Here is a 12,368-nt window from a genome sequence, read left to right on the forward strand (position 1 = left end):
CTTTGAGCAACTGAGCCATCATGCCTGCCTGGAGTCTAAAATGCCAATGTAATCCCACATCAGTGACTGATGCAGTAAATCTACTAAAACATGATTTGAAACAATGAGCTTTCAAATGTTATATAATGAATATGAAAGTGATAAATTGCAGTGAGCAGACGAGGAGAAGGAAAGATTAAACTGCAGAGTCACACGACAGTAAGAGACCGATAGACTTGTGCTGCTCCACTGGCAGCAGTAGGGAACAAATCGGCCGGTGAAGAGCTCAGGCCACAGGTTGCATGTCATGGTTAATTGCCATTGCTGTTACCAGCCAACACCATTACATCTGTAGTTCTGTTCCAACAAGGCCGTGGTCAGAGGTAGAGAAGAGTGGCTAATTAGTGTCTGTGTGATGCACGGTCTGGCTGCTATCAGGCTTCACGTAAAAGCTGAGTGTGTGATAGGATCCTCACCAGCATGCTTAGCTTGAAGGGTATTTAAATATATTACTGAGGCATGCACGGAGTGCTGGAGAGGCACTCTGAGCTGATTCACTATGGCAGACACTGTTTGGGTCTTGTCGGTGTGATCAATCAGCTTTTAATCAAGGTTGTAATCACACCCAGCAAAACAAACACAAGCAAGGAGGAAGGCATTAAAGTACATAAGAATAACAATCTTCAGGAGCTGACATCATCACACCTTCTTAAAGCCAGGCAATTTGGACAGTAATGCAGCCATTTCGTTGCACAGTGACTGAGATTAATGTAGATAATGGAAGATGACTGGAATGATGAAGTCATTCATTTCATATATTACATTAGGCATCTGCTCTTCTTTACTGAGTTTAAACTTGTATTAATCATAGCATTGCTGCCCTGTGGCTGTTGGATGTCACCCTGAAACAAGAAAAACACTGTCCCCATCACCAGCTTTTTAGGGAAAACAAGAAGAAAATAAACTTAACACACCACAATGACAACGTCCAACTGCCGACTAAGATGTCTAATTTACACCCGAGTAGAGCTGCAGGACCAGCAGAATTTTACTTTTCCGTCATGTTTTTAGCTTCCTACTGGATCGTCCAATATTTAAAATGTCTTCTCCACCTGAATGAAAAGCAGATAAAGCACTGCTCATTCACTGAGGGCTCCACAGCTTAACCCTTTAGTTGCCATAGTTTTAAAAGGTATACTTTAAAATGAGAATGCTGAATATGAAGCACAGCTTGTGATGGCAGGAAATGTACTCGTCTAATTTCATACTGTGGTATCATAGGTTGACAGCCATATTACTGGCTTTCAAATGTTATTTTCCAAAACACACAGTTGTCTCATCAAACCGTCTGATCCACCTGTGATGTACTTCCTCAATTTTCAAATACACCCAGCTATCATTATTGATAATTAAGGCATTATTTGGATTAATGTTGCTCCCACAGTTTTGTCAATGTTACATTTTCCATTCTTGCCGTTTCTGATTGTGCACCCCATTCCCGACATAGTGCTCTATATAGTGCTCATGCCATTTTCTGGGGGTGTTCGAATGTCCAGACAAAAAAAAAGTAGTGCACTTAAAATTACCCACAGTGCATCTTGAAAAGTAGTGAGTATCGATGGTCCCTAGACAGATCAATATAGACCACAATGCCTTGCGGCAGGAGCTCAAAGGGGTGTAAGTGACAAACATCAAAGCAGGTTGAGGAAAAGAAAAAAAAGAGATCATTTATTTTGTATCCTTATTTGCTGAATAATTATGCACCAAACAAATAATGAAACACAAAATAATAAGAACACATTATTTTACGAGTTTGGATTGGATTCGGAACAAGACGTGGTGGTTGCCGTGGTGACAATTATTTGTCTTGTGATCTGCGATGAGGAGAAAATGGCCAGCTTCGTGTCTGAAGCACCAACAGAAAGAGTGCACAATGTAGTCTGCGATATTCCAGCCCTATGTAGTAAATGAGTGGTTAGGGACGAGTCTGGACAATCGGACACAGCCAATGTTTGAATTCTGCCTCTTCAACCTCGGTTAGGTAAAGCCTCAGAGTTGTCATCACCCACATGTTCAGGTATATTATTATTATTGATGGATGCACCGTGATTTCTATCAGAAGGATCACGTTCACTGCCGTTAGATGAAAACTGACAGCGGGAGGTTTTCAGTGACAACGCGTCGCACAAGAAACGCTTCTTAGGCTGTGAGGTAAAGTTACATTTGTTCAAATTTCCTAATGAAACAACAACTACACAGATGGATAAGTTTGTTTTTTGGAGCCAGCCACAGAACTACAGCTAAGTTTATTTTCAGATCAGCACTTCACTGAAGACTTCTGCATAAATAAGGGGCAGTATGACTGGGGATTCCTACAATCAAGGTCCACATTTCCAATCCTGAAACAAAAGCTGTAAATAAAACCAAAGAACCAAACAAATGTTTTGTTTTGATTATGCTAAAAAAAAAAAAAAAAAAAAAACAGGTGATCATTTTTGTGAAACAACAGATGCAGATTCCACTGTGGTACATTTGCCACATGTACACAGGAATATTTAAGATTATAAAAGATTGTGGAAAAACAGCAAACAACGTTAATTTCAGATACGTTCTGCTGAATTCGTTGCTGCGGGTTGCAGAGTAGTTTGAGCTCGTTTTAAGGGTCCGATTTGGGTTCAAACATGTTTGGTTGTATATTTGGTGTTGACATTATTTCCAGAGTAACTAAGTTTACCATTTCTGTCTGTGTTTCTATGAAGAAAGCAGCTGATGTGGAAGCTCCTAGCAAATACTCCTAACAGCTGACCAAGCAGATACAACCCACAGGCAGGACTTAGGGAGGAGCGTTCTTGTTTCTGGCAGAGGCAGATCTGAGGGAATCAATATAAAATGAATATAGAGGTTTTGAAAAATGTTTGATAATTTCCTGCTTTTTAGGATTTGCATATTAGAATAAATTAGCCTGAAATGTGCATAATAGCGCCACTTCACCATCAATATAGTAAGACAACATTAAAAACTTGCAAAGCTTGCTAAATGGTTCAATAGCAGTTCCCAGGCTCTCCCACTTAAAGCTGGGGTAGGTAATGCAGGGGAGCTGGCAAGATTCAAAAGTGGCGTCCTGTCTTAGTTCTTCTCCCTCTGGTTTTGCTCCTTGTGTGATCTTAGGCTCTTTTTATTCGCAGCTTTTTCCACCAACAATTGTCTCTTTCTCGGCTGTTTAGCAGGAGGAGGCAAATAAACCGAGCCGGGTCGGGAAATCCTTCCTGCATTTTCTAAGCCATGTTTGCCTTCCGAGTTTCTTCTTTACTACTTTGTATTTTCATCCCAACATGCCATTTATATGCAGGGTGTGGCGATCAGGTATTCGCTGTGGGAGGGGGATGAGAGGAGCCGGGAGAAGAAGCTCATGAAATATAAGAAATGAACAACTTCATTTCGGTCTGAACGTTTGGATGAGTCAGAGTTAACTATTTTTCTTATTGTTCATGATTACAAAATGTATAAACTACTATCAGGACAAGGAAACACTGTAAACCACAGGGAAAAAAAAAAGTCTGAGCAAGATTACAAGATTGTCATGACAACCAGTATAAATTGGCAACTTTCCTCCAAAGAAAAGGTGTGGAATTAGTTTAAGCCCCATACTGTACATGTGATTACTACAGGTTTCTAAAACTAATCACCTGCAGTAAAGAGATAATATGTCCTAAACTGATGATGTAACCAGTAGATACTGCTACAGCTTTGCAGTTCTTTGTGAACACATGATTCATTAACATTGATTTTAAGGTTGCAGAGATGTGCATCCCGTTTGTTAAGTCAATATGCAGGTTACATGTATGAAACAAACTCATGAGTCAAAGCAGACTGATTAAAATGTAGGGGAACAAAGTTTTATTTTTAAGTCTGTGCATTTAACACAAGGAGGGTGTTTTACTATCTACCTTCGTACAAGTTCTTAAAGTGTTTGTTGTGTTCGTCTGCTTCATGCCACCCTTTACACTGTAACTGTACACCTGGGAGAAACACTAGTTGTGATCATCATTTGGTCTATAATCAGGTAGTACTACTACTAAAAGAGACAGGACATAACTGCAGTGTAAGAGGGAGAAGTGCACCATGTATTATTCAAAAGGGTAAAAAAAAAAAAAACGGTAGATAAAGAAACAGTCAGGTCATTGTAAGAGTAGTTTTTAGCATCTAGTGTAGTTGTGTAAAAATTTACATTTTAATGTCTGTAAGCCACTGAAAAAAATACTAATTCAAACATTTTTTTTATCCATGTATGTCTGTATCCATCATCTAAGCTTCAGATGGTGAAACCTAACAAAGTACATGTCACCTTAAAACATAATGGTTGTCACAGTACTGAAATGTTAATCACAGCGTAAAATTCCACAACATTCAAGCAGCACAGACATATTGTGAATTTCCATCTCCACTATAGCAGCATTTTCTTGCAGACAATCAGAATCACATCAGATCTACCATAACTAAGAGCCGATATGGCCTGAAATTATTCTGAGGCAAGAGGTTAAAATTAACTTAAACTTTTATAAATACATGTCGTTCTGCAAAATGGGAACATGTCATTTACTTACAATTACACATTCATGTTATAAACAATTTAAGGTGGTAGACTCAAGTGAAGAAATAATTGTCTTAATGAATTACTAATACTGTGGAATGCAGAAGAATGCAAATCTGCATAATGACTTGAGTGGAGTTTGATCATTTGCATAAGAAGTGTTTGACTTGTGCTAAAAACATGCTGCTGAGAATGTTAATAAATCATAATGGACGTTTGCTTAAAGATTAACATGTTTACCAGTAGCTATGTCCATTTCAAAGCATGTCCCAAAGACAGTTGGTTGAGTCAAGTTCATTTCACATATAGTGAACCTCATAGTGGCCCTTTGCCCCAGTAAAAATCCCATTCTTAACTGGATAATGGATTGATGTTTTCTTTGGGGAACAGGATTTGCAATGTTGTTTCCATTTCTAAGCTACCTTAGATGCTTCCATTGTTTTAAACGGAAAACCTCATGTCGTGACTCCATCCTTAAACAAACATAGGTGGAGTCCAATCAACTTAGGTTCTTGGTTGCACTGGTGTGCCTAATTTAGCAAGTTGGGTTGTTGTTGTTTCCCTCTTCACTGAACATAAAAAGATGAGATTTGATCATTTTAATATATACAGATAAGCTCTAGCCTGAACCTTATACCATCTGCAGTGGTAACCATTAAATTTTCCATCTCAGCTGCTGTTCATAAGATGGCAACTACCTGGGTTGAGCATGTGAATGAGACAGGGATGTAAAAACAAGAATTCCTAAAGATATGCATTTCAGAAAGATTGATCAACCTAATTTCTGTGACTTAGACAAGATAAAAACATCCAAAATGTCATGCATTGCATGCGGTGCAAAGAATGCAACCAGAGCATGACAGGATTTTGTTGGTGGAGTACACTACTCATGACTGAAACGCTAAAAAAAATAAATAAATAAATAACGTCTCAACAAACATCTGTATTGACAGTTGTCTGACCAACAAAGTGCCTTCCCCAAAAGTGTTTCAGCATGAGCCAGTAGCTAACAGAAGTAGTGAGGAGTCTGAGATGATAATAAAATTCAACATGACTTTTAGCTCAACAAATGACATGAAGATACAAACCATCCTCTTGAAAAAGAGCCAGTAAATAAAAGATCCAACCCAACGCAATAACAATCTAATTCATTTGACTAATTAGACTAATCAATGTAGAGCATTTGTGGTGATGGAGACTGATATTTCCATGAAGGAATGTGTCGTAGTCTCTATGCATTTAACGAGATCAGTCATCATGTAATTTGACGTGAAACATGCTGATGTAAAAAGCGTTGCCAATCTTAAAATGTGGTGTTAGCATGTTGCTAAAACACAGTGAAACTTCTGAGAAACCTACAATATGTGGTGATACACCTAAAAGATACAAAAAGGTTGTGCATCAGGTCCTACAAATGAACAAAGTTAGTCTGGAGTCATTTTATTATTCATTTTGGATAAGTTTACTTAAGGTGGATTAACATCTGGATAGTCCGTTAGTTTCAGACCAACTGGAGACTCTGCTTTGTGTGGACAAAGATCATGTTCACGCTGTACTTTGGTTAAAGGAGCCAAACCATCAGAATAATATATCCCCATTCTCACTAAAAGTGGCGCTGCACTAGAATTTAGCAAAAGAGGACATGACCCGCATGAAGAAGAAAACTGTTGTGAGTTAAACATGGAAACAGAACTATCGCTGTTTTGACTTATGCAAGTATACTGCAGAAATACACTGCAACAATGAGCACAATTTTAACAACAGACGAGGCAGAGGACTCAACGCGATAACTATTTATTTACCCACAATGCAATGCTACGTGACATGCATGAATTGACTTTTTTTTGTAGTCCGCTTCCTGCATTTGGTCCGCTTGAAACACGCCAAGACCTGGATTTGTAGGTGGACTGAGTCTGCTTCTTTGGTCCAAATTTGTTTGGCACATCCAAAGTTCCCCAAACGAAGCAGACATTCCAAGCAAACGGACTCTGATTCAAAGGAGAAAGGCTGATGTGAATGTGCGCGGAGAATCAGCATGATATTTTTCTGACATGGCAGTATAATCATATCTCTCTGATACAGTAAGATTTTTCTTTTCATGTTATATTGAAGCCAAATAAATTCCAAAATTTGTCTCTAGTGGACTGAAGGACAAAAACTAAACATAAGCTCTGGATTTTCTTCCACTTTTTCACCAAAACTTTCTGACTGCTTCTCACACCACACGACCAAGGACGGAGCAGCACTGTGACAAGTCATTAAGAGGATTTTACTAAAAAGAAAAAATAATCAGGTGAAAGAATTTTTAAGCGTATGCCGATTCTTTTTTTTACTTGTGCATGTCCTCCTTTTACACATACTTGCAAACAAGTATGTCACAGGGCTCATTTAGAAACAATCGTGTTAAGTAGGTTGCAGAGGCACCCATGCGTGAACATAAATTAAAAAGATGAGCAGTCTGCACTTCTGAAAAATGCTTAAAACTATCCGAGGTGACACATTATACATATGGGTGGAAATGTGCACACTGTTGCTGTTTCCCCTTTTGTGCAGAGCAATGCTCTAGTTCCATCAGTCACATCACACCGACTCCCATGTCCCCACAATCCTCCCCTTGGTCATTCATCACAGTGCCACTCAAACGCTGACTCGGGTCCCTGGAGTGTCGTGGTAATATTGTCCCTATGTGCATGTGTGTTCATTCATGTTTGCATGCATTTCAGTGAGATTATATTTGGGGTTTTTTCTGAATGCATGTTTTGGAGTTCATTCATGGATGATTTTTTTTTCCCCATTTTGGAGGGCTTGCTGTGTTGTTTCTTCCTCCTCTCTCTTTCTCAGAGACAGCTCTGTAAATATGAAGGTGCATTGCAGCAGTGACAGAGTGAGGAGAGACAGAACAAGTAGACAGAGAGGAGCAGGGATAAGTCAGGAGGAGCTCAACAGCAACAGGCAGAGGGCAAAGAGGATGACAGTGCCTCCTAGTAGCCTTTCTGTCAAGATGATTATCTTTAAACACAGCTTGAGGTGAAAGATGTGTCACATAACATGTAAGACGGTTGCTAAGGGGAGTTAAATTGAGACTCATCGGGCTTCACAGACAAGCAGAGACTGAGCAAAAACATTTAACAGCATGAATTTATGAAAATCACAAGTCCTCCTTGCAGACATGAGCTGAGAACTCTTCAGTTGTAGTTTTGTAACTTCTCACTGCAATATGGATCAGCTCCAGGGGAAGCATCTGTCTGAAGGCGTGAATAGATTATCACTAAAGCCAAAGCATGAACCACAATAGTTGTTTTCCCAATTAGCTATTTCTGCATTGAGCATCTCTCAAGATAAAACATGGAGACATCAATCCAACAGCAACTGACACAGACCTAAAGGCTTTAATGACTTAGAACACACACAGCTGAGGTGTAATAATGCCACTGAATACACTCTGAATGACAATTGAGCCAACTTGACAAAACAAAGAGCTCATCTAAACAGATCATATCTGAGGGGCAGCATCATTGAGCTTCTTGTATTGTGTCCACATCACCAATCAGCTTAGAGGCTAGCCAAAGAAAAATGTAAAAATACACCAAAACTCACATAACTCCAGCCAGCAAATTCATTATGCACACACTTTATAACCACAAGCCTACAGATAAAAAAAAAAAAAAAAAAAAAAAAAAAAAAGGGTAAATAAATGTGAGCATGAGGACAGGCAAACATTCTCATTTTCCTGCATCAGTCATGCCCACAAAAGCTTTATGATGATGATGTGCATGTGTGCAAACTCAGCTGAGAAACAGTGTCCTGAAATGGAGTGTTGTGCTCGGTTTCTGAGGCGACAACTGTGTAATGGACATCTAATGCAGAAGTGTAAAGTCGTGCACAAATAGTGTCCAGAATTCTTTTTGCTCATCTAACAAAAACTCTTTCTGCTCAGACAGGAGTTTGCAAATGTACCTTGCTCATTTCACTGTTACATTATTTAAAATACTATTTATAGTAATACCTTGTTTCCCTCGGCTCCACAAGTCTCTCAGTTCCTTTGCCTTCTTCAGCCTTTAGTTAGCATTTTTATAGTACTTAAGCCAAACTTTGCTGATTGAAAGCACAACTCCACTACATTTAAAATACTTTGTTAGTTGTTGAAACTAGTAAGACATGTAGTCAATCAGCAGCTTCCAAGCAGTCACTAAACAAGCTTATAGTTCACCACCAACAGCTCACATTTCTAAAATAAATCGATCAATTTATATATAACACTTTCATACAACATGGAGCTCAAACTGCTGTTTAAAGATAAAACCAAAACAGGCTGTTATGTCAGCAAGTCACATCGAGCCACCCACCGACAGTACAGAAGAGCTAACAGAGAGCTACAATATCACATAAATAAAAACATCAAAGGCAAACAAAGAAAGTAGAACTAAATAAGAAAAATAAAGCCAATAGGTCAATTATTTAAAAAAAAAATAAAGTATGACACTAAAACATCCAAACATTCAACTCCCAGCATGAAACATCTAAATGAATTAAAGTCTTTTAAATGAAATTTGGTAAATCAGGCTGAAAAAGTGTGATTTCAGTCTGGATTTAGAAGCAATCAGACTCTCTGCAGTCCTCAGGTGTTCAGGAAAGCTGTTCCATTACTGTGGATCATAGGAAAGCACCAAAGATTTTGGTTATTACTTAAGTTAAAATTAAAAAGCCACAACCTGAAGACCTGAGGATTCCAGGCCCAAAATGTAAAAGCAGATCTGATAAATATTCATGAAAGAAGCCATTAAGAGCCACACACCCGCACAATGTAAAAGCAGCCAGTCTACATCAAATTAGCCGCACCCTGTAATATCTAGCTTTAATGGTTTTTGTGCCTTTGTACTGTGACATTTTTCTGTTCTGTAAAAAGTAAAAAAGTAAAAGACACCACTTTCATCAAGCTGAAAAATTTAATGGAACTTCTGAAAAATGCATTTGGTTCGTTTAGGATGTACTCAATATTTCTCTTTAAATGATTCATGGTACGTTTACAATCAGGAAAACATATCAGTTCAATTATGTGATGAAGATGTGACAAAACAGTAACTTTCAAATGTGCTTTTTTTTAAAATTGTACTTTCCCACAAACTGAACTATCCTGTAATCAAAACAAGTGCGATCACATCACCTGGCTGAACATCTTCTGAATGTCCAAACTCAACTTTTGTTGTCCTTTCTCACAGCCTGTGTTTGAACTCAGCTGACCTTTTCTCTCCCAGTACAAAACTCCTCAATCCTCACATAAAGCACAGAATCAAAGCTCCTGCTTTACACCTCCCTGGTGAAACATCTGTATGGTCTGTTGCATGATTCCCTGTGGGATCATTTTTCAGCTGAGCAACACAGGGATACACTAAATGTTACGCAATCTGTCAGATCACTGCATCGCTAAAAAACATCAGTGTGTAACAGCAAGCTAATTTAATCAGGTTCCTAGTGCATATTTCTAGTTTATGAGATATAAATCAGCACCAACAACACTTGATCTTAAGTCTTTTGTTTATGCAAGCTGTTTTATTTTCAGAGTGCTGCAAAAGCACTCAGAAACTTATGAATCTAAGTGGAGACTTAAGGATGTGGTATGTGTGCTTTTAGTTACTTATTAAATATTAAAGGCAAATTACAGCTTTCTTTGATCAGACATTAAAGATTAACAGAACAGTAATGAGAATCAACTCTGGATTTGGAAGTAATGAAATGTCATTTTACCCTGTCATAGTTACTTTATTACTACCGTATATGGTAAAATCTAGGCTGAAACCAATTTGGAAATTCTTCAGCTTACCAGGCTGCAGGGTTACACCAATGAAAGTAATGCAGGCCTTTTTGCTCAGTGACAGATTACACATCAAATGTATCTGCCAACAGAATAGATACATAAAAAAGTCAAACTATGCAGAATGCAATTTAACCGATGCACAAAATGTCTGATTTTTTATTGTGATTAAGACCCTGCAGATAACAAAGCTGCTTGAAAAAGATCCAACAAGTGTTTCTTCATCCTGTTTGTGGAAATAAATTTAAATATCGTCCGTGACAATTTTAAGAGAAAACTGATTTTACTATTAAATGCTTCAAGTTTTCCTATTTAAACTCATGCAAGCCATGTATGCAATGCACTGATGGACAACACTCCGCCTGAGGGAGTATGCAACAAGTGGATGTCAACAACACCAAGTTTCAAAACATGAACAAAAGAAAGCAGAATAAGTGAAAGATCAAAGCCAATACTGATCTTTTAGTTTGCTGAAACAAAACACATTACTTTAACACCATCTTGCTGTGACCGGCTCCCTCTGCAGCTTTTACAAGCACAATTCTGACAGAACACACACAGTGTTACCTTCACCATCAAGTTAAATTAGAGAAGCAACAGCACCTGGTATCACACAAACATCTATTTTGGTCGGTGTGCATGCACCATCAAACAACTCGATGCTGAGAAACAAACATCCTTTGCATGTTATGACTCGTTCTCAAAACAAAAGAAAATACTTGATCGTAGAAATAAAAGGAGCTGACAGCAAGATTTGAACAAATTCACAATTCATTTGGTCTCGGAAAAATTTGTTTACTTGCTTCAGTGACTAAAATATTTTAGACTTGTCACAGGACTGCATTTGCCAGTAGTACACAGCTTTTATGTGAAGGCTGAGGACTACAAAGTAATACAAGTATATTTGCAAAACAAAGTCTGAAAAGCAAAACACAAGTGTGCCGAGGAGAAAAACAGTTACGAGAGTCCCAGCCTTACATGCAGCACACATAAATTCGTTTTATTAGCAACAAAGAAAACCATCCTATCTCAAAACTTGTAAAGCTCAAAACGGGTAACCTAAAGACCTTGCAGTCAAAGTTTGCGATGGGAAAGAGACTTCAGAAAGAGTCTGACCCCAGCTGAGCACAGAACAGAGCTGACATTTAAAAGAAGACATAAGGACACTCACAGTTTTGAAGTCGCCATGGCTGCAATTATGGCCTTGGTATCTGCAGTAAAGCATCATCTCTTTCAGGTCATGGCCGACCCTGTCAATGAACTCCTTCATGCTGAACGCTTTGGGCTTGTAGGCTGTGAAGTTGGCCTTTTCCTGGAGTACAGCGAGCACATCAGGTTCAGCCAGGTGTGGCTGGGGTATTGTTAGGTGCACATCCAGCAGGGCTAGCAGTTCTCCAGCATGGTACAGGTCGTTGCGTGTGAGATGGCTGAAGCGATAAGCATTGAGGTTACAAATGGTCACAGCGGGGAAAACCAGACTGCTGGACACCACGGCGTCCACGCTGGTCACATGGGGGAAGGACAGGAAATAGACCAGCCGCTCCGCACTCTCAAATGCTAGAAGTCCCAGGCAGGCCAGCAGAGCTGCAGCCCAGAGCAAGCGGCGCACACTGGCATGACCATATGGGAAGACGAAACGTAGGCCATGCAGCGTGCTGGTATGGGCAAAGGCCTGCCAGGAGGTGGGGTGTAGGATGGAGCTCTCATGGCTCCCCTGACTGCCACAGTTCTCTTTTAAATCCATGTTCAGCCCTCCACCTCCTGAGCCAGGGAGTCCCCTGTCCACTCACACCTACACAGAGAAAGAGAAGAAATAAGAGTTTCAGATTCAGACAAAAATCTTAATCATGCTGAGCATACTATGGAAAATAAAAAAGGGAGGAGGGAGGGGAGGAAACAGGTCAGAGGGAGAAAACTATATAATTTATATATGACGACTATATAAAAAAGAAAGGCTGAAGCAAACAGGAAGAAAAAAAATTGTTG

At 39.1% G+C, this 12,368-nt stretch overlaps 1 protein-coding gene across 1 annotated transcript in view; it reads right to left on the reverse strand.

The window, feature by feature from the left end:
- asic2 (acid-sensing (proton-gated) ion channel 2) overlaps positions 1-12,126 on the reverse strand; it is a gene marked incomplete at both ends in the record, with an annotated part of 405,375 nt that extends 393,249 nt beyond the window's left edge. Inside the window, one exon of the mRNA XM_079253556.1 lies at positions 11,554-12,126. Coding sequence (XP_079109682.1) covers positions 11,554-12,126 — 573 coding nt within the window. The remainder of the gene's footprint in view (positions 1-11,553) is intronic.
- Positions 12,127-12,368: the final 242 nt, after the last annotated feature.

Source organism: Telmatherina bonti (assembly GCF_933228915.1).
Source record: "Telmatherina bonti genome assembly, chromosome: 14".
NCBI lineage: Eukaryota > Metazoa > Chordata > Actinopteri > Atheriniformes > Telmatherinidae > Telmatherina > Telmatherina bonti.